Genomic DNA, 23,783 nt, shown 5'->3' with positions numbered 1-23,783 from the left:
AGCGCCTAGCACAATGAGCAATCTAGGAGCTCCTGTAATATAAGTAAGTAGTAATGTCTGCAATGGAGTTTTTCGTTTGGGTATGACAAAAACAAAACCAACCTGCCCCCCCTGCAATCAGAGAAATGAACAGAGTTGGGATTCATGAGATTCTGGGTTCAAATCCCAGCTCTGCTACTGACTTGCTGAGCAGTCTTGGACAAGTCACTTAATCTCTCTCTTCAATGCTCTCCTCACCCCGCAAACCTCACACGTCCCCTGCCTCCAGTGATTACAAATGATTAAAATGGGGATTGTACATAACTACCTCACAGGGCTGTTCTGAAGTTTAGTTAATATTCTTACAGCACTTTGAATGTGGTATTATTGTTTATAATAAATGCAATCAACTTTCTAAGTGACGGTAACCTGAGTAAGGCGTTTAGTGATATTTTCTATATTTGAGCTACAAACTTTTTTTGAGAATGCTAAAGATTTTTTTAAAAGCATGGGTGTTTAAATGTACACACTGATAATAAACACTTGTGTTAATGGATTTGTACAAGAGTTTGGAATGAAATGATAGATTTATCTCATGTGTTTAACACAGGGAGCAATACACAACGTACATGGAGAATTTTCCTTTGTGTTTTTGCACAGATTTGCCGTGCTGTTTGGTGGCATAACAATTTACAGATTACAAAGCTAAGGGTTTGATTGTCGGAATGAATAATACATCCATCCACATCTACAAGTAAACAAGTGCAAACTCCAAAATAGAGTGAAGTGTCCTGGGGCCTAATTTCTGTTAAAGTCACTGGAAGTCAAAGTGGACTTTGAATCAATCCCTATGCCAACATGTTCCAACATGGACATTAGGCTGCTCATCATCCGCTCTGTCATTAGAATTCTGTATCATGTTACACACTGGGGCAAAAGTTTATCCATGTGGTATGGATGTGAAACTGCCAAGGGCATATTAATTCCATTCTTCTGTCACGTGTTTAAACTGCTCTTGAAGTCAAAATAAATGCTTGGAATTGAGATGAGCTGTCAGCTACTGCATTGCATGAAGTTTGCAAATGCAGTTGTCGAGTTTGACACTCCGTTCTCCCCAGCACATAAGGACTTGTCCGCATGGGCTCCTCGTAAAGGGTGAAATGCTCTTCCCTGCAGAAAGCCTGGCTTAATGGGCTTTGTCAAAGCATGCTCAGGGCAGGGTGGGCTTCTCCTGGTTAGGATGCATGGTCACCCTGCAGCTGCCTCTGTGACAACTGTACTGCTAGCTAGTGTGAGGGACAGAAATCTTGTGCATAGAGCACTGGACTGGCAGGTAGGAGAAGATGGGAAGTCTGTCTCCTGTTCTAGCACTGTGAGACCTTGGGCAAGTTTCTGTCTCTGGAGAATGGAGATGATGATGCTTGACATGAGCGTTGTGAGGCTTTACTCCTGAATGTTTGTAATGTGCTTTGAGATGCTCAGATAGAAGACACTAGAGAGGGGCAACGTATCCTTGCTATGCATGGGCAGTTCGGTTACTGGCCTGACCAAACTTTTGTGCCTTTGTTTGGCTCTAGGTTCCAGCCTTTTGCGCTCATGGCTGATAGAGCTGGAGAGCACTGCAAAGCAGTGCAGTCAGTCCTGTGGATGTGACGGGGGGAACATGTTGCAGTTGAGGAAGGCGGAAGGTCGAACAGTCACACTTCCGGCTGGCTGAAGATCAAAGATCAATGTTCTTGTGAACTTCGGTGTCTTTTATCTATATACACACACACATATGTATATATGTCTATATATACACATACACACATAATCGGATTATATAGCTGAAGTGTAGTCATATGTACCTGAGTATATTGACTGCCCTCTAGTGGTAGTTCTAATTATAATACTACTTAGTGCAGGAAATGAGTGTTGGAAGAACCCAGAAATGTTAACAGGAAGGTGAGCATAATTGTGTCTTGTGGGAAGAATAAAGTCTGGTGGATTGTAAGCAGCAAACTGCAAGGTCTGTGGCTTTCCATATACATCTCTACATAAATGTGTGCATGGATAGTATTGTACGCAGGTGAATAATATGGTATAATAGTGGTGACATAGGTCTTCATAGTTTGGAGGTATAATGGAGTGACATTTGGGAGGAAACATAAGGACTTACCTGGGTAAGATGAGTTTTTAACCACATTAGAAAATTTCCTAATGTGAGTTGATTACAAAATTGTTACGTTAAAAGTTCCAGAAATATAAACGCTTGTAAAAAAAAAAAAAAAAAAAAATCTTCCTTTTGTGAGAAGTCTTCCCCCCCACCCCCGCAAAAAAACTGTACAATTCTTAGATGTGCCGTTCATGCCAACTTATAATAGATATTTGCTGCTTTTAAACTTAAATACCCGGTACAATATTCTGCATATATAGTGTATACTTTTCTTCAATTGCCATAGTGTATATTTTTCCTAATTTGCCCTTTCCTTGTTTATCTTGCTTACAGTGCAGGAGTCTAATTTAGATTTTTTTTCGAAACTGATTAGCAGTTATGGGTTGGGTCAACAATTTGTGCAGCATTTAGAGGTAAATTTGATTAGCACTTTTTGAAAACTCGGCAGCAAATTGCAATGCTAATCAAGGTAAATCAAGCCATGTAGGGTTTTTTGAGGGCAGAGAATTTTTTTTTTAACCAAAGCAGAGATATTAAGTTGTCTGATGTTGGGGAGCATTATAATTCTGCTGGTTTCATGTACTGAATCTTTTAGTTTTACAGTTCTGAGAAGAGCTTTGGTTTAAAAAAACACAAAACCCACCAGCATAAGGAATACTTTATATATATATATATTTTTTTTACATTTTACTTAGCTTATTGTCGTCAGAAGACAACTCTTAAGCTTTATGGTCAGTGTGTCCTTTTCTATCTCTAATCTAATGAAATGCCCTGCTTGGCTTTGTCGGTTTTTGTGTAAAATAGGTCAGCGAGGTTTCTTTAAAAGAAAAAATCTGCTGGTTTCCTGATTGAAAACCCATTGAAGTCAATGGGAATCCTTCTGTTAATTTCCGGTAGGCCCTTAGTGCTCATTCAGGAGAGAGCAAGAAGATAAATTTGGGTGTAATGCCAGAGTAATGGTTTTAAAGGGATTATTAAACAAATGCCACTGGAGATCCTTGTGTGTGTGTTCGGGGGGAGATGGTGGTGCAGTATTTTGATCATTATTAATCTGAAGCATGTTTCTTTCCTTCTCAAATGAGTAGGGGAGTTAGTTCAGGTTTAAAATATAAACTGAGGACCAGATTTAGACCCTGAGTGTTTGAGTGCGGACAATGGTGCGTGTCAAGAGCCTGATCCTGCCAGTCATTCAGCACCTCTCAGGAGACTCTAAGAACCTTGCAGGACTGGGCCTTTTGACGCTATATATAGACTGGCTGCAGCACCCCACAACGGGATTATTCCTGCCATGGGATCTGTACGAGATGGGAGATGGGTCACATGCTGACCCCAACCTTCCTCCTGGTACACCCCTTTCATTCTCGATGTAGCAGTTGGGCCCTGATTTGTATAGTTAATCAAACCTCCAGGTCACAATGCTTCAAAGTTGCAGCAAAGCTTGGCTTCGCATACAGAATTTGCAGAGGGAGCCCATATCCACGGGAAAATAACAGTGAGCACAGTTCTATATACCTGCACCAGGATTTATGCATGCACTATGTTTAGATATGTTGCTGTCTGTGGACATCAAAATTGTTGTCCGCACCACAGCATCCCTCAGTTTCGGATGGATTTGAGCATGAGTGAGGAGGGGGGAAATAATCAGTGGTGTAGCATTTTCAATTTTGTAAGACTTGTTACTGTAAGTGACGTGGCCAGTAATCGGATAATGCTTGAAACAGGGAGTGAAATGTATGGAGCCTAATCAGGAAATATTGTCCCTCATCATTTCTCTGACAGAGGAGATGACTGCAGTTACAAACTGCAAGCTGGTAACTGGCAGAGATTCCTAAAATATGAGATAATTCCTAGAAACTGACCGACTTTCTCTGCAGTACATCAAATTCTAGGTCTATGATCTGTAATTAAATTGCTTATATACTGTTAAAAAAAGCATTTGGCTGTTCTTAGATTGTCCAGTTGAAGGATGTAGGTATTATAAGTAGGAGAGCTGTAGTGACATGTAAAAGTAGCAATTTATAGGACAAGAAAATATTAAGTCTTTACATTTTGAACATGCCAGTATGTGAGAGGATACAGGGATCCAACCCATAGCATAACTACACTCTTACGACTAAAATAGTTGCATTCTTGTGAGCATTAACTATCAAATGGCCAAATTAACTTGAAGCATCCTAGATACTGAATGTTATCTCATGAGCCATCACATTAATGTATCAGGGTATTTTTAAACATGGTTCTGTGAAAGAAAAATTCTAATATGTGGGAGTTTTATACAGATTTTTTTCCAAAGCTAGGCTATACCACTGCAAATAGAACCTCTTCTCTGTGTGCTGTGGGTTAATTATTGCCCAAAGCATTAGAAAACCGTTATTACAAATTAAAATAGGCACTCTCCATGCATGTTGTTAAATATTTACATTGTACAGTATTTTGAATGGTGCATTCAGATAATGAAAATATCTTGGGGGGAAAAGTAGGAGAGGAAGACGGTGCAGCTATCCCCATCCTGCTAAAATCAGAGGGGTGTTGTCCCTCCTCTACCTAGCTTGAGTAAGGGGGTTTCCCTACAGCTCCTCATATGCCTGGGCTATTGCAATGAGAGCTCCCTCCCCTTCCCCCCCCGCCCCAACGTTACGTTCTCCTTTAACCACTGTTTATATGGAGTGGTTTCCAATCCAGCCAAGGCCTCCAAGTGCCTTGCAAACATGAAAGCGTTAGCTTCACAACCGCATCATTAGGCAGGCTAATACCGAACGCAGACGAGGAAAGTCACACACTGAGTGTGTGGTGGAGCTGGGCCAAGAACCTAGGAGTCGTCTGCTAAGGGACCTGGTGACTTTTGCTAAGTCCTCTGCCTTGACCGCACTATGGTCCTTTCCTTTTTGTTGAAAATACTTTGTCCTGACATAGAAGTAAATGCCTCCAGAGGGCCATGAAATGCCATTCCTATGCTTGCGTTTCCTAGAGGACAGCAAAGACTATCACGGCTTCAGGATTCCCTGAATCCTCTTTACTCTCCAAGATACTGTAAGGAGGTATGGCCTATATGGTGTTCTTTTCACAATGTACCTTAAATCCCCATTTGAGACTCTCTTTCCCCATAGAAGAGCGTTCACTGGAATTGATACACAAGAGAGGTTTAATATGAAGTGGTCATATTGAAATGATGCATCAGAAATGATAGTGGGCCAGATTCTTATTAGGATCTGGCCGCTTTGCACCACCCAGACAGCACAAAAAGGATGAGTACTGGCTGTAGCTGGCCAGCTGAAAATTCCCCTGGCCTGGGAGAACTCTTGGAGGGTATCAAACTGGTGGAGCTGGCTCCTGCATCTGTCCATGCCCTGGGTAGATTGGTGCATGATCCTTTGAGGACCACATGTTGACAGTTAAAGCAGCCTCTAAGCTATACCTCTCAGACTGGTGTCAGCATAGACAGTCCCTCATCATCAGGCAGCTGTAACGAGCATCTTGCCACCCCTCCACTCTCTGGCACTGAGTGGAACTTGGCTGCAGGAGAGAATCTGCCTTGTTGTGACTATGATGTGTCCTCTTTGCTGACTTTTTGTTAGCAGCACTTGCCATCTTCCTCCTGAAAGCTGTGAACCACATTCTCTTTCCTGAGGGCAGGGGAGTGGATGGGTAACTGACTTAGCAGCCTTTGATCTGGGTGGCAAGTGCTAATGCTACTGTTGGTATTAGAGAGGGATCCAAAGATACTCAGAAGTTGGCAGGTCTGATCTCAGTTATCTCTGTTTACCATTTGAGGCACTGATGCCTAATGAACAGAACAATTGCCTGAGTTCTGCTCCTAACTCTGTGTGCGTGACCTTGGGCAAGTTGCTTAATCTTGCTGTTTCCATGTACTCACTGGTAACATCGGGATGCTGCATATCGCGTGTGTGTGTGGGTGGGTCTGGGTGGGATTGTGAGGTTTAGCTGATGTTGTGTAAAACATTTCATTTGAGACCGTTGGAAGAAAGACTCTATGCAAGTGCAAAACAATATCATTTGGTTCCTGGGTCTGAGTGTGTTGTTTCTATATTAGATTTAGCTCGGGGGGTGGCTGATGATTTCTTTAGTAATTTGTTGCTATTACTACTGACATTGCCAGCAACCAATGAAATATCCATCTTGGAGAAACTCGTATTTTCCCCAAAACAGACTGCATAAATTCCCTGTGCTAAGGGATACAGTGTTTATGGGATTCCCATGCCTTATTTATCAAATTGAATAGAAGTGGCTGTTTTGTATACTATTGGAGAGAAGGAGGTGTTAATGCATTCATACCCAATGCACAGATACACCTCCACCATGCTGGGCTTGAAAGATGTCCCTCTGTGATGGTTTTTAATGACATTTTCATTTTTGTTTTTTTTTCTCCTAGTTGTCGCTTTTTTGGTGGCGTACCATCAAAACAAGCAGCTGATAGGGGAGAAGGGACTGCTGCCATGCAAACTGTACTTGCAGAACGTCAAACGGTATTTCAAAGGGAAGATTAACCTGGATTCCTTGAACTATGCCCCAACCATCATCTGGTTCCTGGACTGGTCTGATATGGACAGAAACCTGGACTACCTTGCTGGCCTTGGCTTGGGAGTTTCGGCTTACGTGTTGGTCACTGGATGTGCAAACATGATCCTTATGGCCATTCTATGGATTCTCTACCTCTCGTTGGTTAACGTTGGACAGATTTGGTAGGTTGACAAACTTTCTCCTCTGATTTTGTCTTTGTAATTTCTCACCATGCATTGTACAGATAAGCTTTTGTGCTCCTGAAAGATGGAGACACGGTAAGTCATTACATAGGCACACTGAAGAAAGAATGTACCCTTCAGAAAGAAAAATACAGATTGGCTAACTTGTTATGGGCCTAATTCTGTTCTTGCCTGAATCTTACACTGGTGTAACACCATTAATTTTGACAGAGTGCCTCCTGATTTACATCATTGTGAGTAAGAACAGAATCAGGCCGATAACATAACTGTAGTACATGGTATCCCTGCAGTGGGGCATATTCTTTCCTTACACTAGCTAGGTAACTCATTAGCTTTTGGTTTGAGCAAGACTATTCTTTCATTTAAAGCTGGATCAGCACCAGCCCCGTCTCATGAATAGATTACAGCATGTTATCTTTGTGCCTGGTTAAAATAAAATTTAAAACGCTCAACGTTTTAAATATAAGGGGCAGGAGGAAAGGATGGTTGTCCATTGCCTGTGCTCTTTAACAGTTTCTGGAGGTGTAACTACCAAATTCAGTGACTTCTCTGGCCTGCATTGTACCCTTAATCTGCAGTGTAACTTTATGGGATGTAACAGGTTTCAGAGTAGCAGCCATGTTAGTTTGTATCTGCAAAAAGAAGAGGAGTACTCATGGCACCTTAGAGACTAACAAATTTATTTCAGCATAAGCTTTCGTGGGCTGCAGCCCACTTCATCAGATGCATGGAATGGAACATTAAGTAAGAATATATATATACATACAGAGAACATGAAAAGGTGGAAGTTGCCATACCAACTCTAAGAGGCTAATTAATTAAGATGAGCTATTGTCAGCAGGAGAAAAAAAAACTTTTATAGCCATAAAAATGTTGGCATAGTGTGGGGCCATGCGGGTACCCATAGCAATGCCGCTGACTTGAAGGCATACATTGTCCCCAAATATGAAATAGTTGTGGGTGAGGACAAAGTTGAGCCTCCAAGTTTGCCGTGACATTATTGGGGATACTGTTCCTGATAGCTTGTAGTCCATCGCTATGTGGAATGTTGGTGTAGAGGGCTTCTACATCCATAGTGGCCAGGATAAATGGACAGAAATCTGACATCAGGAATCATAACATTCAAAAACCAGTAGGAGAATACTTCAACCTCTCTGATCACTCAGTAACAGACTTAAAGGTGGCAATTTTGCAACAGAAAAGCTTCAAAAACAGTCTCCAAAGAGAAACTGCTGAGCTGGAATTAATTTGCGAACTAGATACCATTAACTTGGGCTTGATTAGAGACTGGGAGTGGCTGGGTCATTACACAAATTGAATCTATTTCCCCATGTTAAGTATCCTCGCAGCTTCTTGTCAACTGTCTGAAATGGGCCATCTTGATTATCACTACAAAAGTTTTTTTCTCCTGCTGATAATAGCTCATCTTAATTAATTAGCCTCTTAGAGTTGGTATGGCAACTTCCACCTTTTCATGTTCTCTGTGTGTGTGTATATGTCGTCTTACTTTATGTTCTATTCTATGCATCTGATGAAGTGGGCTGTAGCGCATGAAAGCTTATGCTCAAATAAATTTGTTGGTCTCTAAGGTGCCACAAGTACTCCTGTTTTTTATGGGATGTACTCATTAAAATAGTGCTGGATAAAATTACAGTGTTAGTAAAAGTTGAGAAAGCACAACAGATCTTGCCAGTCGCCCTGATAAAGCTAAAAACTGTAACTGGTAGTGACCATGGTATAGCCACAGGGTATGACACATCTACCCTAACAGTATTTTGACCCTGAGCAGTATTTTGTGTACATGCCTTTTTCTTTCTTCCTGTAGCTTGCTCCCAAAATGCGTGTGCCTGATTCCTTACCTGAGCCAATTTGTCCAGACCTGTCTGTGATTGCACAGCTCTTCTATTTAAAGAAAGTGAAAAAAATGGCAGATGTTAAACATCATCCCACTCAGCTTTAGCCCACTTGAGAACCCCTCCACCACTCTGTGTGCAGTAGGGAAATTTTAGTAATTAGGGGATCCCCCTAATGAGTTAAGTGTACTTCATTCAGCTCTGCAATTATGAGAAATCCAGAATAAGGCCACAGTGGCATGACAAGGGGTTTCAAGGGGTATCCTTCCATTGCTTCTACTCCTGAGCTAGTTTGAAAACCTCTCTGCTCATCTCTAGGCACCTGTACGTCCCTGCTGGCTGTTAGCTTTTTCAGAAGGACCTGAAATGCCACCTGGTCCCCATTCGTGGCAGCCATGGGAATGTATGTAATTGTATCCGCTAAAGCCAGATAGTGTATTTAACTCCCTTGTGACTCCTTTTGCTCATCTGTAAAAAGTGCATCATAATTACAGCGGCAGAGTTTGGGGGTTGGAAGCTGAGGCTGAGATTCCTCAAAGTCCTGGGGTGCTTGGCTTTGATTTGGCCTGTTAGGAGAGGAAGGGTCTAGAGAGAAGCTTGAGATCCAAATCCCAGTTTCCTGCGGATTGGATGGGTTTTCAGGTGTGGTGCTGGTCCCTCACTAAAGTTACTCCATCCCCACGAGGAGCGTCATGAGGCATACTTCATTAACGTCTGTGAGGCGGGCAGGAGCACTGGGCTAAGGCTCCATGTGAACGGCAGCCTCTTAACCTTGTATTGATTTATAAGAATGAACCTGTTCGGCTTGTTCCATCTCGTGCAGCTACCCAGTCATGCTTGCTCCTCAAGCCCCTTGCTCCGAGCCACTTCCACCACTAATAAGCGTGCTCAGAGGAGAGGTGTGACCTCTTCTTGGCAGGCGTTAGACGTGTAGCAGTCTCGCTGAGCAGCTAACTTTCTGCCAGAAATAAATCCTGCCACAATCTGTGTCAGTATAACTGCTGCTGAGGGGCTACCGTTGGGGTTTTCTAAGTCTTTAAAGGCAAGGGAGGGTGATGATGTGTGTGGGTGGGGGAGGCGGGGACTTTCCCCCCCAGTAATGGATGGAACCGCAACTGCTACCCAGCAGACCTTATCCAAATGTCCCTTCCTGAGTGGGTGTATGGCTCGGGAGTTCATGGCCAAGCTTTAGGTCCCTTTGTAACTCGGAAGACCGTGAATCATCTCATGGGAATGTGAGCCAAGCCCAAAGTTTGCATTCTGTGGATGCTGTGGTTTGAAGGAATTGCCTCCTGATTTTTGAGATAGGATTGTACTTCGCTTTGTTTTGCTAGTTCATTTGGAGCTTGTAAGTTACCCTGTCGTACACAGGTAATTTATGGCCTCTGGTAGCAGGTTCTGAGTTGAATGGGGGGTGGGAAGGAAAATAGGTGTTGCTCAGTTTCCTCTCAGCTTAGTTGTGGCATGAAATATATTAACCAGGAAATTGGGCTCAGGTTGTAGAGGGGTGTAGAAATCAAAGTGACCCAGTGCTACAGTTCATTCAACCATGGTTACATTTTTCATTAGGTCCTCTGCAATGGGTCACTGCGTGGCCAAGACCATATTATCATTGTGCATACACTGTGACATTCAGTTCCACTGGGAAGTAGATGCCGGGTGCCTGGGTGCTTACAATGCAAAAGATGCCCGGGGAGGGGGGAATGAATTGATTTTCCCTCACACCCCCCCCCCCCCCGACGTGAAGAATTCTTGGGATGCACTCGATAGACCTGTGCCTTCTGAAATTAAATGGATTTTGCCTTTGACCTCAGTGGGAGCAGGAGAAAGCCTTAAAATGGCAGGTAGCCGATTGTATTAGCTCTATTTACAAATAAATACATGTTCACTTTTTGTAGACGGTTGCAAAGTCACCGTTGCTTCTTGTGGCCCTTTGTGACTTGGGTGGGCCCTGCAGGGGCCCTGCCTTAGTTTTCCCGCTTGGGCTTGGCCCTTCAGCTAAGCCATTAACAAAGCCCACTCCTTCAGGGGGGGACAACTCCAAACCCAACTCTAAACACAGTCTGTGCCCCAGTCTCTCGTTGCTGAGGGGCCTCTTCCCTCCTCTGATTCAAGTCTTTTCTGCCCACCCTTTGGGCTCAGCTTTGCCCTTCGCCGGCTTCTTTTTGTCTCTCCCCTCAGCCTCTCCTGGGCTCCTTCAGATTGCTCTCTGCTCTCTCCTGAGCCACCCCACCCAGGCCTTCCTGACTGGAGTCTTCCACGGACCTTTGTCTGCCGTATGCTCTCACTCTGCTGCTGGGCTTCCTTCCTCTGATGCCAACCCTGCACAGTTGGGGTGGCGTGGGGCTAGTGGAACTGGGTTGGCTGTCCCTTAGTGGGGCAGGATTCTCTGTTTCACAGACAAATAGTTAAATTCAGGGATTAGTTTAGGGTGACTAGGTGTGTGAGAGGCACTGGCATCTTTTCATGTCTGAGGTGGCCTCCTGTCATGTATTGGGCAGAGTGCAGTGCAGTCCCAGGCAGGTCATGTTTGGTTATACGCATACAGTGTTCCTTGTTTCTGTGCCAGCATTACTTGTGTGCCGCAGAAATATGGTTTCTTAACCAGGTTTTTTTTAAACTAAATAATTCAGAAATAAACAACCATGAAACTGCGGTTATAGACAGTTATTTGAAATAGAGAGAGGAACCTCACAGCAAGTCCCTGCAGGGATAATTTTTGTGTGCCCCCCCCCCCTTGTTTTAGGTAATGCGTCCCACCCTTGCGGCTTGGGAGGTTGATGAGATGCTTTGGGGGTGAATCCAGAGATTCTGAGTAGGACCCTTCCATGATTCTTCTCACAAGATTTATGTTACCAGGCCCCCAATCGGAATTACGTGATAATTTCTCAAAGAAGCTTTTCTGGGTACCAAGAAACAGATTATTCCATAATTGCCCATTATGGTATTTCTAAAGCATCTGGTACTGACTGTTATCAGAGACAGGATACTGGGCTAAGACAGGCCAGAAGTCTGATCCGGTCTATCAACTCCTTTGAGATTGCTGATTGGGAAGCCATTTCAAGGGAGATATGGGATTTTAAAGAGAGATACAATTTGCTGCTTCTTTATGCCAGCAAGGGACAATTTATTCTTTTTATGTCCTTTTTAAAAAAAAATTTTAATTTTAAATGTGTCTATTTGTTTTGGGCTGTAGTCTTCAGATATCTGACGCTGTTGACTGAGGGTGACTCTTTCAACTGCCGTCCAGCTGGCTTGAGCTCTGTAGAGAGAGGAAGCTTCGGTAGAGTAACTGTCTCTTTGAAAAGCAGGAAGGCATCAGCTGCATGCACTAGGTATATTAGACTTCCACTTCTTTGAAATACAGTGGCTGGAGAATAGTGTTCTGTTCCAGGGGAACCCTGAACTTTGCTATGACAACACCATGGAGAAAGAGTTAAAGGCCTTTGCCTACTGTATAAAAAATTATCATAGTTTGGTAGAAATGGCTGATACCAAATGAGGAGGAGAGGGCCAGACTGGTGGTTCAGGAAGTTGGTAATAGCAATAGGAAATAGAGTCCATCCTTGTGGGGTGCACAGCTGTCCAATGCCGGTGATGGCCTTTGAAAATGGTGGGTGGCTTGTGTGATATGAATTGATGGGTCTCAATCCGGTTCCTAGAGGATGGCCTATGTTGTCAGACAACGGGTGGACCTGTTGGCGGTCTAGGCAGAGACCGAGGAATGACTATGCTGTTGAGACTTGGCTTCCCTCTGGGCTCTACAGGTGGTCTATCTGGGATAGAGTTCAGGCCCATGGTGTGTGGGAGAAGCTTGTACTGTCAGTAGCTGGGCTGGGCTGTCCTGTGGATGCCCAGTGGGAGCAGAGTGCCAGGGCTCTGAATCTGGCATGTTATCGGCACTTCTTGAAATTAATCTCTGTCCAGGTTCACATGCAACATGTAAAATGTATATGAATTAAATGAGACTGTAGATGTCGGGTTTAAGACTTAATCTAATTTTTGGCTTCTATTACTTCCTGGAACTCTGCCACTATTCTAGTCTCAGCCTGAAGCTACTGACACTGCTGCTTACGTTTGATGCCTCTGCTCACTGTTGGGTAAGCTGGCTGTGATTGGATTCCCAGGTCAGGATAAGGATTACTTTAATGAAATTTGTGGGTTTTAAAAGCACACATTGACCTGGAACTAAATACTTAATTTTGTCAGCATGCTGCTGACGATACTTGTGGACCGTCTCTGATACAACACACTTTGGGTGTTTAGTTCCCAAATCTAGTATTCACAGAAACCAATGTGTTAATTTCAGTGGTCGTCAAATGTAGGACCAAGAATGCATCCTGGCTATATTTAAAAATGGATCCTGATATGGTACCTTTATAATTATAGTCACTTTGGTAACTTTGCACCTAGGTGATGTGTAGATGCTACTGTTACCCTGGAGTAATTCACTAGTATAACTGGGTGTGTTGGGACTGTTCATGGTAGGAACGTGGGTTGCTCTCGTATCCAACGCTCAAAGAGCCTGTGCTCTTAAAAGCACTTTTTTTGGTCTCTCTGTTTGTTTTTTCCTCCCGGCATGCTTTGCATTCATCCTTTGAAATGGAATGAGGCTGATCAGAATCTAAAAAACCACCAATGAAATGCAGGACAAAGTAGTTGACTTATGAGTTGGTTGGAGAGCCCCATGTTGAGTGTTAGTAGTATCCCTCATTGTCTTTAATGGTACAGCGTATCCCTGGTTTCAGGGGTATGCTGCACAGTTAGTTCTTGTTTGGAAAAAAATAAAAAGCTGTTAAACCAGCTAAAGAATCTGAAAAAGTAAGTGCGTGTGTGCGTGCATGGAAACCCCACAATGTTTTCGTTCTTTTCTTTGTGGCCTCCATGGGTCCCAGCTGTCTACATTCCATCAAATGAAGAATACTGCTGCCCATATTCATTATGTTGGTAAATAATGAGAAGGACTGGTCACTAATACAGAGCGATCTGGATCACTTGCTAAGCTGGGTGCAGGACTCTAAAAAAGACGTGTGTGTGTGTCACGGTGGGTATTCAACTGAACATTATTAATTCTAAGTACTATACTGTGTCCGCAAGAGCTAATGTGCTCTTTGCCGTATAAACACGGGAATGTCGAGTAGGGGTAGGGAGGTTGTATCACCTCTGTGTTTGGGCACTGGTGTTTACCAGCGGCGCTGGAATATTTATGTGTAGTTCTGGTGTCCATACTTCAAGAAGGATGTTGAAATATTGGAGAGAGGGTTCAGAAAATGATTAAAGGTTTGGAAACCATGCCGTGTAGTGAGAGACTCAAAGAGATCAATCTGTCTGTCAAAGAGAAGGTTGGGGTGTGACTTGATCACAGTCATAGAAATTTGATTAGATGGCTCCTCAGTTTATTAGACAAAGGTATAACAAGATCCAATGGCTAGAAGTTGAAGCTAGACAAATTCAGACTAGAAATAAGGGGCAAATTTCTAACAGTGAAGTATTTAACCATGGGAACATCTTACCAAGAATTGTAGTAGATTCTCCGTTACTGGACATTTTAAAATCAACACTGGACATTTTTGTAAAAGATCTGCTCTAGCTGGGCCATAGCTATTTGGCTTAAAGAAGGAACTAATTTAGGGAAGACCTATGGACTGTGCTGTGCAGGAGGTTGGACTAAGTGATCACAGTGGTGCCTTCTGGCCTTAAAATCTATGAATCTTGCACACTCTAGACCTATAGAGTCACAGATCTGATGCAGAGTCTGTGTATATTTGGAGTCTGGAGTTGGGGGAGTTGTTTAAATCCAGTTCACTCTTTGGCTGATTTCTGAGCCATGTGGAGAGGCTCACAGGACATTCATTTTCATCCTGCGTCAGGTGGGAGGATCCTGGATGTCCACTGAAGGATCAAGGTGATAAAAAGAAAGGGAAAACAAATGGGAGAACACAAAGGGCTTCATGTATAGAATTCTGATGAGTCCCCCCGAGTGAAAAGTGAGCCCTGATCATTTTGTTAGCCTCCCAGCCCTTAATGGGATACAGCCTAGAATTGTCAGTCCATCTGCCAGAAGATACAAGACTGATTAAAGTCCTGCATAGGTCAAGTGTTTTTTAATGAGACTTAAAAACCACAAAACGCTCATGACAAAAAAGCCTTTCTTCTTTTTCTGTTATGAAGGCCCTTCAAAGAATGGCAATTTTAACTGCAGTTAAATTACATGCCCCTGAGACATGCTTTTATGACCTGCATTATTACTGTCCTTGTAACTAGGCCCTAATGCTAAATCAAAAGCTGTTAATATTACGCCTAATCAGCTAATGATGACAAAACATTGGGTATCTGGGCCGAGGACTGAAGGAGTCACGTCCTCTTCACCTAAACCCTGGCTAAATATTACAGCATCTGCATCTACTTGGAAACCATCTGGCATAGTGGCTCCAAAGGGCATGTGAGTATGAATCAAATTGTATTTACTCTACTAACAACCTCAGGGGTTTGTACGGTAGTACAGTGCAGCTCAGTTTCACGCTCTCTTGTGGAAAAAGGTGTGCCTGGTCTTATGCTATCCCAAGTCTTTGTTAGCGGTCGCTCCATCAATATTTCCACAGGGGAGGAAGACACTGAAAAGAACGTTGTAGCTACGCAGTGTGGTAACATTTTGTTGATTGGCTTGGAGAACATACTCCCCGGAGTTCATGTAACTCCACTAAAATCTCAGTTTCTCAAGACCAAAAAAAAAAAAAAAGGAATAGAATTTGGAATGCCCTATAGCTGTTATGGCAAGTATCTTACTAACTGTATCCCAGTATTAGACAAAACACTTATCTTCTCTCTCTCTTAGCTATCATTTTAATTTTGTAAGCGACACAGGTAGAGGAGAGAGAGAGAGGGAGAGAGAGAAAGTGGTTTTGAGAAAAGATCTAAAAATATACGGCAAATAAATGAGGAAGCACAGAGCGATGGATAGGAGGCCAGTGCTAGATTAGTTTAAGGGCCTGTTTACATGGGTAAAAAGTATTCCAGAATAGCTCCCCATGTGGATGCTGTTTGGAATAAAAGTGATTTTATTCTAGAATGTTTGGAAACAAACTAATTATTGTGGAATAAAAGTGACTTTTATTCCAGACTAGCATGTGTACGCGGGGGGAGCTATTCTGGAACAGCAACTGAAAAGTCACTTATTCCACAATACCTATTCTGGTCAATATATCCACATAGATGAGCTTTAATGGAGGTAGCCGGGAAAGGGGCCATGAGAGACAAGATTTCATAAGGTGTGCTGCAGCAAGTTCAGGGAGGTTCTTAAAACAGCAAGGGCAAGTTTGAACTAGACCTTGGGGGGGAAAAATGGGGAACTAGTACTGATTATTATAGATTAATACTGGGGATGGAGGCGGCAGGGAGGAAGGTGCCATCTGTGTCATCTGGAAATCAGTGATGATTTTGTTTTCTTCCAGATCATTGATAAAAGTTTTAAATAGTGTAGAGCAGATATCTGTGGGACCCCTTTAGAAACACACCCGCTCAATGAGGATTCCCTGCTTACGGCTACATTTTGAGACTTATCATTTAGCCAGCTTTTAATCCATTTAATGTGTGCCATGTTGATTTCTGTGTCGTTTTAGTTTCTTAATCAAAATGTTGTGTGGTACCAAGCCAAATGCCTTATTACATCTATGTCTATTACATCATCACTATTGCCTGTATCAAGCAAACTTGTCACCTCATAAAACAAAATATCAAGTTAGACCAGGTCTGTTTTCCATAAAGCAATTTTGCCTGGGATCTGACATACCTATAGTACCCGGGTTATTCCATGTACCTGTTCGTGCTGAGAAATGCCTCTACATCTCTGCTTGGCAGTGCAGAGCAATAACCAGCAATGGGCCGCTTGATGAACCTTTCTTACACCTGTGGGATCTCCATAAATGAGGCTTTATAGTAATTGGGACACCACCCTTTTAACAGAAACTCTGACCAATCCAAACTGTTTCTGTGTAAATGACAGTGTTCCTGTTTGTACATACAGTATTCCATTTGTGAAGATTAATTACACTTTTTCCCTTTTACTATCTGGAGGGGATGAATTGCAGACACAGATTTTGTGCTAACGTTACCTTTTCATGTTTGTCTGCTATGGGATACAACATCTGAAGATTTTATTAAACAGGTGTGATACTCTGTCAAGTGTGCTCTTAATTAATACAACAGCTCCATTTATTTGCCTCAGAGCTTATTCTGAATAAAATAAAAATGTAAATGTAATAAGCAAGCCAATGTGCTATAGAGTTGAGAGTGAGATAAATCAAGATGAGACTTCAGCACTGTTTAGGATTATAAAATTGAATGATTAGATTATTTTATCTTGCCTCTTTGATCAGGTAGTGGGAACGAGACCTCCTTTGTATTGGAGATCAAAACCAAACATGAGCAAAATTAAAAGGATGTGCAGAAAAATGTAGCTTCTCTTCTCAGTCGTTGACTCCTGGGGAAAATGAAGTTTCCAGTTACAACTGTGGTCATACAGTCTTCGAACGTGAGGTCTGCAGCTGCATCATTAAACACAGTAGCACCATCTCTAAATTAATCCGGGTTTCTGCTGCACGCTCTGAGACAGGGATGGAGAGAATTAAAGGAAGGCTGAGGGAGGGGTTGAAAACTGTTCTTTTAAATGTGACTTCTTGATGGAGTCTGTTAGGAGAAGGAGACTGTGTGTTTGGTTGAAAACTGAAACAAAAAAAGGAATGCATTTTAGGTGAAAGCAGAGAAATGGCGTTGTACAAAGTGTGAAACAATACTGTGGATTTTTATATTTCCTTTCATTTGAGGATCTCAGAGTTCTGCAAGGCATAAAACATAGCCTCTTAACATTCCCTAAATATTATGCCCCTGTTTATTCGATCAATGGGAAGCCTGAGGCACTGAGGGCAAATCTTCATGGTGCCGCTCAGAAAGTTGGTAAATTAATTAAAGATGTGAAGTCAAAGTGCATTAATCCCCTGTGTGGATGCTCATTCAGAAGTGAAGTGGCCTTCGTTCACTGTTGCTTAACCCTTTCCTGCGTGTTCCCCATGTAGACAAGTCCTGAGAGTTCGTGAGCCATGCAGGAAATCAATGGTAGAAGTGGGAAAAGAATCCTCACACCTTGACTCTTAAAAAGAAAAGGAGTACTTGTGGCACCTTAGAGACTAACCAATTTATTTGAGCATGAGCTTTCGTGAGCTACAGCTCACTTCATCAGATACATACCGTGGAAGTTTCCACGGTATGTATCTGATGAAGTGAGCTGTAGCTCACGAAAGCTCATGCTCAAATAAATTGGTTAGTCTCTAAGGTGCCACAAGTACTCCTTTTCTTTTTGCGAATACAGACTAACACGGCTGTTACTCTGAAACCTTGACTCTTATGCACTGACCATCTTTTACATTCGGGAAGACACTTTCACTGCAGAGGTGGGAGGTGTGTGTTTGTCCAATGACTTGTTTTGAACTTGGACAAAACATTTCATCCACCTGTGCCTCAGTTTACCCTTTTGCCAAGTGGAGGTAAGAATGCTTACCTGTCTCACAGGAGCACTGGGCACCTTCATATTAGTAAAGCACTTTTGGGCCCTCATAAAAAAAATACTCAAGAATTGCAGATGATTAATACGGTGTGTAACTTTTGTATGTGCTTTTACAAAGTGTTCTTGCCGAGGGATTTTGCTGAATTTAAAGTTTAAATAAAAGCAACATGTTATTTTGACAACTGTATTTGAAATTATTTGAATCTTGTTAGGGGCCTTAAATTTTTTTAAGTAAGCTTTATTACAGCTTGGCTCTGTCTGTTTTTCTAGCTCTCAAAAGTATCCCAACAACAACAACAACAACAAAAGTTGAATCTTATTCTTTTATCTGCTCTTTGCTTTGGCAATGCACCTCAGGAATTTCTTTGTTATTAAGGATTGCTGCTTGACATCCCCCTTTCTCCTCTCCCCTAAAAAAAAAAAAAAAAAAAAAAAAAAGGATTATCTCTAGAAACTTAAACCGAAAGTTAAAGGATCTCAGGGGGTCATCCTTCCTGTAGAGGAAGCTGGTTTTGGCACTTCCTACTCATACAGAAAAGAGCGAGCATATCAGTTTCAAAGAATGTTGTGAGCAGTTGGTATGACATACTAATGAAACAAAGATTATTACCATGTGACGCTATTGCTTTGCAATACAATTGGGAGCTAATGATACTAATGAAAAACATGTTTGCATTTGAAAGATAAAAATGTAACGATGGCTGATGTCAGTCATGAATCATTTAATATTTTCCCCAAAATGTCAAGTTTTCCCCTCCCCACTCCTGTCATTTTGGTGTAATCAACCATCCTTTAAAAAGGGAGTGTTGCTTATTTATATGTTTGCACAGCACAGTGGGACTTCAATCCTGATAGGTGCTGGTGCCCTACGACGAAAAGATAATCCCATGGATGCCTTTGAATTTTAGATCTTTAAGTGTTGGGAATTTCTAAGTAAAGAGAATGCTTCCCCCCTCCCTTTGTTTTGTTTTGAGGCAGTAAGTAACATTTAATAGAATAAGAAGACTAGGCAATTAGCTGTTTGTAAATAATGTAAGTTGCGGTTTTCAAAAGTTCCTAAAGGGTTAGGAACCCAACTTCTATTAAAAGTCAATGGGATTTAGGCACCCAGCACCCTTCAGATCCTTCGAAAATCCCTGTTTATTCGATGATGGTGAAATGGTTTGAAAAAAACAGGTAGAAGTGACATTTATGAATGGGGCAAATTCGTCCATAGTGTGAGCTAGTCTGTGAAGTTGGACCAGATTTGCTCAGGACTGAAAGAGCTTTTGTTGGTAGGAGAAGAGTTCTCAAATGTCATGCTGTATGGTGAAAACTGTTGGTCGCAGGGATCAAAGAGAATTTCATTCCCCCCACCTCCTTTTTTATTTTATTCTTTGCAGTTATCAAGGAGCCTTGTTGCTTTTTCTTGGCCTTCTGTTAGATTTAAGTTTGCATTAGGTCTAGTTATTGGCTACTACCAGGCACAAGGTGCTAGAGTCAATACACCTATTATCAGGTCCATAACAAATTCAATTTGTCTATTTAAATACAAATATTTAAAAAAACATATGTGCCCGTGCCTCTCATGTTATTGTATGATACTCCAGGAAATTATAATAATTCTGCTAGGGCCATTGGTTTTAGAGGGATTAGTGTCCGTTTCAGAGGGCTGAAGCGTTAATACTGTATAAAAACATCAATGTTTGTGTGAACCTGCAATTTTTTAATCTAAAAATGTCTTAAATGAAATTCTTCTCTTCCTTTGATTTATGGTATTTGTTGGTAAAATAGATAGTTTAGGCTTCACTTAAATTAAAATTACCTACAGGTCACCAAATGAAATTAATAGGCAGCAGGTTTAAAACAAAGGGAAGTATTTCTTCACACAACGCACAGTCAACCTGTGGAACTCTTTGCCAGAGAGGTTGTGAAGGCCAAGACTATAACATGGTTCAAGAAAGAGCTAGATAAATTCACGGAGGATAGGTCCATCAATGGCTATTAGCCGGAATGGACAGGGCTGGTGTCCCTAGCCTCTGTTTGCCAGAAGCTGGGAATGGGCGACAGGGGTTGGATCACGTGGTGATGACCTGTTCTGTTCATTCCCTCTGGGGCACGTGGCATTGTCTGCTGTCAGAAGACAGGATACTGGGCTAAATGGACCTTTGGTCTGACCCAGTAGGGACGTTCTTATATCTTAAAGGTTGTGTTGGTGTAAGAGTAATCAAAAATCTGTTTAAAAAAATCACTGACTCATCAGTTAGTAAGTACTCTGGATATCTTCTGTTGCATAGCACTTATCTTTATACAAGGTACTATGTCAATATCTATGCTAGGAAACTCTGGCAGTTCCAAGGACTGTTTAGATACCTGGAATGCCTGTAAAAATACTTTGTGTCCATACATAAAAGCGCTCCAGACGTTCCAATTACTGGTGTGACTGCATCAGATACTGAGAACTGCAGCTGCATTGGTGCAGTTGGTCCTCCCAGTGCGACACCGTGATGCTCCTGACAGCAACGAGTACTGTATATGTTTACATGTAAGCTTCTCCAGTCACCTGTTTGAAAATTTGAGCTTATGGCCATTTTATCATTCTGTCTTAATCCTTAGCACTTCATACCTAAATGTCAAATCTCTTGGCTGCCTAATATTAAGAAGTGCTGTTGTCCCAGAATATTAGAGACAAGGTGGGTGAGGTAATATCTTTTATTGGACCAATGCAAGTTGTCTCTGTAATATTAAGAAAACACAGAGGAAGTTGGTGATGTGTATCAGTTGCTTAGCTTCGTAAAAAGCACAAGAAAATAACTTCCTGTAACTTGATGCACTGATCTCAAAGGCAGTGTTAGTGAAAAACACGATTTTTTTGCACCCCTTTTATTTTAAATTTAATCTGATGAAAAGAATGAATAGTTCATTAACAAAAGGGAGTGGTGATGGTAGGGGGTCACACATCAGGGAAGGAGTGGCTTTTATCATATAGATTTTTGTGGCATCTACAATGTTCTAAAATCTATCCACACATGGAAATACACACTGTCTCTCTCAGAGTGTGTTTACAGTCAAAGAAACTTATCAGAAGATTGCATGGTTAATGCGAAGGTTGTGTGGTCTTTAGTGTCTCTGGCAGAGCCCTGTGGTACTACCAGATGAATATTTTTAATTTTGTATTATGTGCCACATCTAATTTTCAGCTGTTGGTTTGGATATTGATTCCACAGCTGAACGACTTAAGAAAAGAATGAATAATGTTTTTAATGAATGCTTTTAAAAAGTTGTAACTTGCCAAATACCTTCATGCAGACAGTGCAGCCCAGCATATGTTCATCTTGCTTAACTAATCTAACTTTTTGGAGCTGCCTGATGGCTTGTGGTTGGAAAGAAGGTTAATGCTCTGATTGGTACAGATTAAAAGCAATCAGGGGTTAGGGAAGTGTCCAAGCCCTCTACAGAATCTTTGTATTCGCTAATTTCTTTAAGGGCCTGATTCTGGAAACTCTTACTGCTGAAAGTAAGCTCATTAGCTAACCTGGCACTACTCATAAGAGTAAATATTTGCAGGGTCAAGACATGTTGTTTGATGAGCGCTTCAGAAATATTTGAATAAATGGAAGTTCTCTCTCTGAGAATGAGTAGATTCAGGCCCCATGGGACGTGCCCCTGTAATCAATAGCAGAAGGCATATGGAAACATATAGTACTTTCAGAATAAGGAATTGGAGTCTTATAGAACTTTAATGTGGAAGAAACCAAAAGGGTCATATAGAAACTACCGTAAAATCTACAGAACGTGGTAGAAAATGATAGCCTTTCTGTAGGCTCGTATTTAGCAGGGAATTATATTCTGTCTGTAGGATTGTTAAAAACAAAACCATAAGAAGGTTGTTCTGTGAAATTCTATATGACTTTACATAAATTCTGGAGGTTCAAGGAAGACTTTATTTGAGAATAAAACAAGGAACTGACAGCCAGGCAGGCAGAATACGTCTGCCAAGCAGGGTGTCAACAGGTGGTATATGAAACTTTCCGACTACTATTTTCTATATGAAAGCTGAACTCCAATGTTTCTGTCATCTCTGTCTTCCCTGACCATGTGTCCGTGCATGTGCACAGATACGCCCAAAAATACTCTAATAGAACCGACCTTTTGTTCCAGGGCTTCAGCTTATTTAAACCGGCAACCTTTTTGTTTTTTTTCCACCAAATATCCGTTTTCACTTGCTGTGCACAATTTTTTACTTTGAGTTCTCTCTCTCTCAATAAGCACAGTGATTTCCATAAAAGTAGGGCAGCCTGATCCAGCTCCCATTGAAGTCAGTGGCAAGGCTCCTGTTGATTTCAGCAGGAGTCAGATCCAACCCAGAGTGGGGAAAAGTTTGCAATACTTCCTTTCATTCTCCCTCTTTGCTTCCTGCGCCGGTGTCACGTTTTCTGCTTTTGATTCATAGTCCAATTTAAGGAGCAGCTTCAAGCAGGATTCCACGGGCTGCCATTTCAGTGACTGGTTTTGGCACTGGAACTGTCTAACCAAAGCTGACTTCATTTGAATTTGGCTACTCCTGTAGCTGCCTAAGCCAGGTCCCATAACAACTTTTAGTTTTGGAAATGAGCATAGACAGAAGCCTTGGCTTGCACCAGCTTTCAGTTAGGTAATTCAATTTTTGGTTGACTTTTAACCAAGCCTTGTAGCCTGCTTTGCAAGGGGACAATCAAATGGTACATTGCCCCTTTCAGTGACTATGGGAACTGATAGTTGTTACACCGTGCAGAGAACTTTGTGAAAATGCCCTATCATTTAGCAATTTCATATAATTGATTAAATAGCCAGCACTGCTCCATTAGGTGGCATTTCTGAGTTTGCCAGAAGGCTTTGTGGAGTCCCTCTTCTTTCCAATCCCTTTTAACTCTCCCTTGTCAGTACCTTTTCCGCCACCATGAGAAAGAGAGGAACAAACTTTAATTTTCGAGCTCATTTTCTAAAATACAGGTCTTCATTTAAATGTGGATGTTGTGATTACAGAGCTCAGTATCCCAGCTTTTAGAGCTCTGTGACCACAATAAAATGAATCCAGAAACCAAGACAAGTGGTTTCACTTTATTACCATTCTAGCTTATTTCCTTCCCCCCCACGACCGCTGTGGAATACTAAGGCTTGGCAACAACTGAAACCAGCTCTCAAAGATGTTACTTACCCCATGCTTTTGACTTAATGATGTATCCTAAATTAATGAAGAACCAGAGTGTTTCCGTTGTATCGCTTTGATGGATTGTCGGCTGTTGTGGCTTCCAAATGTGTAACTTGAGGTTACTTTAATTATTACTTTTTTTTCCCCAATAATGTGTAAAGGCCCCACTACGGGATTGGGGCCCCATTGCGCTTGGTGTTGTACGTGCAAACGCAGTGAAAACAGAGTCCCTGCCTCAAAGAGCTGACAGTCTAAGTTTGAGAAGAGACAAACGGATTGATACAGTGCGGGGAGCTCAAGCTAATAGTGAGCTTATGATATACAGTATTCATCATACTGCAGTTCA

The 23,783-nt window shown here is 41.9% G+C and overlaps 1 protein-coding gene across 1 annotated transcript in view; it reads left to right on the top strand.

The window, feature by feature from the left end:
* The window catches only part of LMF1 (lipase maturation factor 1), a 339,188-nt gene that overhangs the window by 11,768 nt on the left and 303,637 nt on the right, over positions 1–23,783 (top strand). Inside the window, exon 2 of the mRNA XM_077828568.1 lies at positions 6,525–6,834. Coding sequence (XP_077684694.1) covers positions 6,525–6,834 — 310 coding nt within the window. The remainder of the gene's footprint in view (positions 1–6,524; positions 6,835–23,783) is intronic.

Source organism: Eretmochelys imbricata, chromosome 10 (genome assembly GCF_965152235.1).
Source record: "Eretmochelys imbricata isolate rEreImb1 chromosome 10, rEreImb1.hap1, whole genome shotgun sequence".
In the NCBI taxonomy this organism is placed as follows: Eukaryota; Metazoa; Chordata; order Testudines; family Cheloniidae; genus Eretmochelys; species Eretmochelys imbricata.
This window is presented reverse-complemented; position numbering and strand designations above follow the sequence as displayed.